Source organism: Lathyrus oleraceus, chromosome 7, assembly GCF_024323335.1.
Source record: "Lathyrus oleraceus cultivar Zhongwan6 chromosome 7, CAAS_Psat_ZW6_1.0, whole genome shotgun sequence".
In the NCBI taxonomy this organism is placed as follows: Eukaryota; Viridiplantae; Streptophyta; class Magnoliopsida; order Fabales; family Fabaceae; genus Lathyrus; species Lathyrus oleraceus.
In genome coordinates, this window is record NC_066585.1 from 426,094,005 (window position 1) to 426,098,423 (window position 4,419).

A 4,419-nucleotide genomic window follows, 5' to 3' on the forward strand; every position below is an offset into this window, starting at 1 on the left:
TGTCGACAGACGCTAATTCGACAAGCACTTAGCTACTATAGCCCCATGTGATTCGGCTGAGTTTTCATTCACCCCTGATGACAACGCCTAATGTTCCTTATCGCTCCACACCTACTGTGGTTTCCGGTGGGATATAGAGGTAGTGGGCGAAGACAACTTCGGATATTTAGGAGTAGCCGGAATTGACCCCATAGGGTGGGGAAGTGAATTCAGTGATGATGACTGAGTTCGCAGCATTAAAGAGGATTTCGGCCTACATAGCCGAAAATAAGCAGCAATTGGCCTTAGAGGCCGAAATAAAAAACATGGTTGTCGAAGCCAGTGAAGTTTCTCCACCAGTAGGTCCTGGAAAAGATTTTGACCCAATACCACCTGACGAAGGTCAAGACGAAGAGCGAAAGCAGAGGCTTCACGCGATCTATGATGATGAGCCTTTGGGTTTCGAGAAGGATCCGCTAGCGACCAATGTTAAGATGCTGGCTCAAGATCCCCTCGAAGAAGTAGACTTGGGAGAGAGGGTAATAAAAAGGCCAACTTACATTAGTGCCAACATCCATCCTTAACTCAAGATCGAAGTGGTCCAGTTGCTGAGAGAGTTTAAAGACTGTTTCGCATGAGACTATGACGAAATTCCTGGTTTAAGCAGGGAGCTGGTCGAATTAAAATTGTCGATTAAACCTGGGAAGAAGCCGGTGAAGCAAAATCCAAGACAATTTGCCCCAGCAATATTGTCGAAAATCAAGGAGGAAGTTAAAAGACTTCTCCGTTGTAACTTCATTCGTACTGCCAGGTATGTCGAATGGTTAGCTAACATTGTACCAGTTGTAAAAAAGAATGGTACGTTAAGGGTTTGCATAGATTTTAGATATTTGAATACTACAACCCCAAAAGATGAATATTCAATGTCAGTGGCGGAAATGTTGGTCGATTCTGCCGCGGGTTATGAATATCTGAGTATGCCTGACGGGTATTCTGGGTACAATCAAATATTCACTGCCGAAGAAGATGTCCCAAAAACAGAATTTCGTTGCCCTGGATCCTTAGGTACCTATGAATGGTTAGTGATGTCTTTTGGTTTGAAAAATGCAGGGGCAACTTACCAAAGGGCGATGAACTCGATCTTCCATGATTTCTTAGAAACTTTTATGCAAATCTATATAGACGATATTGTTGTTAAGTCTATTTCGGGAAAGCGTCATATAGAACACCTTCGATATCTTTTGAACGAATGAGAAAATATGGTTTAAAAATGAACCCTCTAAAATGGGCTTTTTGTGTGCAAGCTGGGGATTTTCTAGGTTTTGTGGTCCATAAAAAAGGGATCGAAATAAACCAGAATAAAACCAAAGCCATCATGGAAGCAAAAGTGCCATCAACAAAGAAAGGTTTGCAGTCACTGTTGGGCAAGATCAATTTCCTAAGAAGATTTATCTCAAACCTTAGTGGGAAAACGCAAGCATTTTCGCCTTTGCTTCGACTCGACAAGGAAGTGTTCGAATGGGGGCAAGCTCAGCAAGTGACGTTTGATAAGATCAAACCATACTTGAGCCACCCACCAATTTTGACGCCATCTTGTATAAATAAAAGTATGAGATTGTACATATCTGCATCTGATAAAACCTTAGGGAGCATGTTAGCACAAGAGGATGATAATGGTGTCGAAATAGCTATTTATTACCTCAGTATGGTTTTAAACGATGCAGAAACTAGATATAGCATGATCGAAAAGTTGTGTTTATGCTTATATTTCTCCTGTAAAAAACTGAAGCATTATATCAAACCTGTTGACGTGTATGTTTCATCTCATCATGATATTATTCAACATATGTTATCTAAACCAATTTTGCATAGTCGAATTGGGAAATGGGCATTGGCATTGACTCAATTTTCCTTAACATATATGCCATTAAAAGCCGTGAAAGGCCAAGTAGTAGCAGACTTCATAGTCGATCACTCCATTGACGCCGACGCTTTAAACTATGTTGAATTAGGACCATCGAAGCTATACTTCGACGGATCTAGCCATAAAAATGGCACAGGTGTCAGAATTGTAATTATTTCTCCAAATAAAATTCCAACGACATTCCAATATAAAGTAGAAGGCATTTGTTCGAATAACGAAGCTGAATATGAAGCCCTCATAGCAGGACTTGAAATGTTGTTGGAATTGGGGGCAACTTGGGTCGAGATAATGGGAGACTCAGGGTTAGTCATAAAACAGATCACGAAAGAATATAGGTGTGTTAAGGAGAATCTGATCATGTATTTTATAATCGCCAGTCGATTGTTAAAAAAGTTCGAAATGGTTTATATTCGACATATACCACGAATAGAGAACATGATAGCTAATGACCTGGCCCAAATTGCATCTGGGTATAAAATTTCAAAAGAAAATTTGCACAAAGTCATAGAACTCAGAGGAAAGGTGTTGGCAACCAGATTAACTCCCTTGGATTTAGAAAAGACAAGATTAGGATGTGCTGATGAGGGAAATTTTGAAATATTGGCGATAGACAGTTTGGAAGATGAAGACTTGAGAAAGCCAATAGTAGTATACCTACGGAATCCCACAGCCTCTACTGATTGAAGAACCAGGTATCAAGCATTGAGTTACGTTCTTTTGGGTTCATAGTTGTTTAAGAAATCTCCCGAAGGAATTTTGTTGAAATGCCTTAGTGAGTCAGAGGCATACTTTGCCCTTTCAACTGTGCATAATGGAACATGTGGGGCACACCAAGTCGGTCATAAGATGAAATGGATTTTATTTCGACAAGGAGTGTATTGGCCTACTATGTTGAAAGACTGCGTTGAACTCGCGAAAGGATGTCAAGAGTGCTAGGTGCATGTAGGCATACAACATGTCCCTGCAAGTGAGTTACATTCTATCATCAAACTATGGCCATTTAGAGGTTGGGCTTTGGACTTGATCGGAGAAATTTGACCTCTCTCATCGAAAAGTCAAAGATACATATTGGTAGGAGTTGATTATTTCACAAAATGGATTGAAGCCATACCCTTACCAAATGTGAGCCAACAGGATGTGATCGAGTTCATTCAAAAGTATATTATTTATAGGTTTGGAATTCCATAAACAATCACAACGGATCAAGGATCAGTATTTACTGGTCGGAAAATGCAGGAGTTCGCCCCGGACATGGGTTTCAAATTGTTAACATTGACACCCTATTATGCTCAGTCCAATCGACAAGTCGAAGCTTCCAATAAGGTTATCATTGGTTTGATTAAAAAATATGTAGGGAAGAAACCTAAGAATTGGCACAAGACTCTGGACCAAATTTTATGGGCATGTCGTATGTCCCCTAAAGAGGCTACTAAGTCGACCCCTTTTCGCCTAACTTTTGGCCATGATGATGTCTTGCCATTAGAAATCCACCTACAGTCCCTAAGGATTCAGAGACAACATGAGATCCCCGCGGAATCATATTGGAGCATGATGTTGGATGCATTAGTCGATTTGGACGAGGAAAGGTTAAGTGCCTTAGAATTACTAGGGCAACAAAAGAAAAGGATAGAAATCTCTTATAATAAGAAAGTGAAAGTTAAAAGCTTTACGCCTAGAGATTTGGTCTGGAGAGTGATCCTTCCAATGGATCGAAAAGATAGAGCCTTGGGGAAGTGGTCCCCAAAGTGGGAAGGCCCTTTCCAAATTCTGCAGATCTTTTCTAAAGGTTCCTATGAGATTAAAGACCTCGGTGAAGATAGGAGGATTCTAAGAGTAAACGGTAAGTATTTGAAAATATACAAACCGACGATCCAAGAAATAAAAATAAGAGACGACTAATCGCGTAAGTAAAGCAAAATCCAAAATGGTCAAAATGCCAAAATGGTAATAATAAAGTCATAAGGCCAAAAGACCAATATTCATTACAAGGGATAAATTATGTTACATCACCAGACAACTAAGAATAGCATTAAAAGGGAAGATTGGCTTTAATCTGAAGATACTTGGCTTTGAGGAGCTCCAGCCATTTTTCGAACAAAGATCTTTTTGAGCGCAGGAGTTTGACGTCAGATTCAAGTTGTCGAGCTTCCTCGACAAACTCCATGCCAAGTGATAGATCTTTATCCATCAAAGCATCGTCACATTCCAACATTTGTTGCTTGTCCTTTTCAGCATCAGAGATTTTGGCCTGTAGTTATGATATTTGCTGTCTCTAGGAAGCGATGTTATGATCATGAGCATCGACCTTCTCTTTATTCTTTTGCTTGGTCTGTTCCGAATCCATGTCCTTATTGGTATATTTGGTAGCAGCATCCCAAGTTGCAGCCTCAGAACCAGATTTTTTTCTCTATTTATCCCGTGAGGTGAGGTAGCAACTTGTGATCTGCAACAACTTGGTCGATCATGGTCAATATCTCCAGAATAACGTTCGCCATTTCAGGGGAGGCTTCTAGCAA

At 40.2% G+C, this 4,419-nt stretch overlaps 1 protein-coding gene across 1 annotated transcript; it reads left to right on the forward strand.

Moving 5' to 3' along the window:
• The first annotated feature begins 1,354 nt into the window (after positions 1-1,354).
• LOC127104181 (uncharacterized) lies at positions 1,355-2,587 on the forward strand. The gene has a single exon (XM_051041382.1). It carries the CDS (start codon positions 1,355-1,357, stop codon positions 2,585-2,587), a length of 1,233 nt encoding a protein of 410 aa, XP_050897339.1.
• Positions 2,588-4,419: the final 1,832 nt, after the last annotated feature.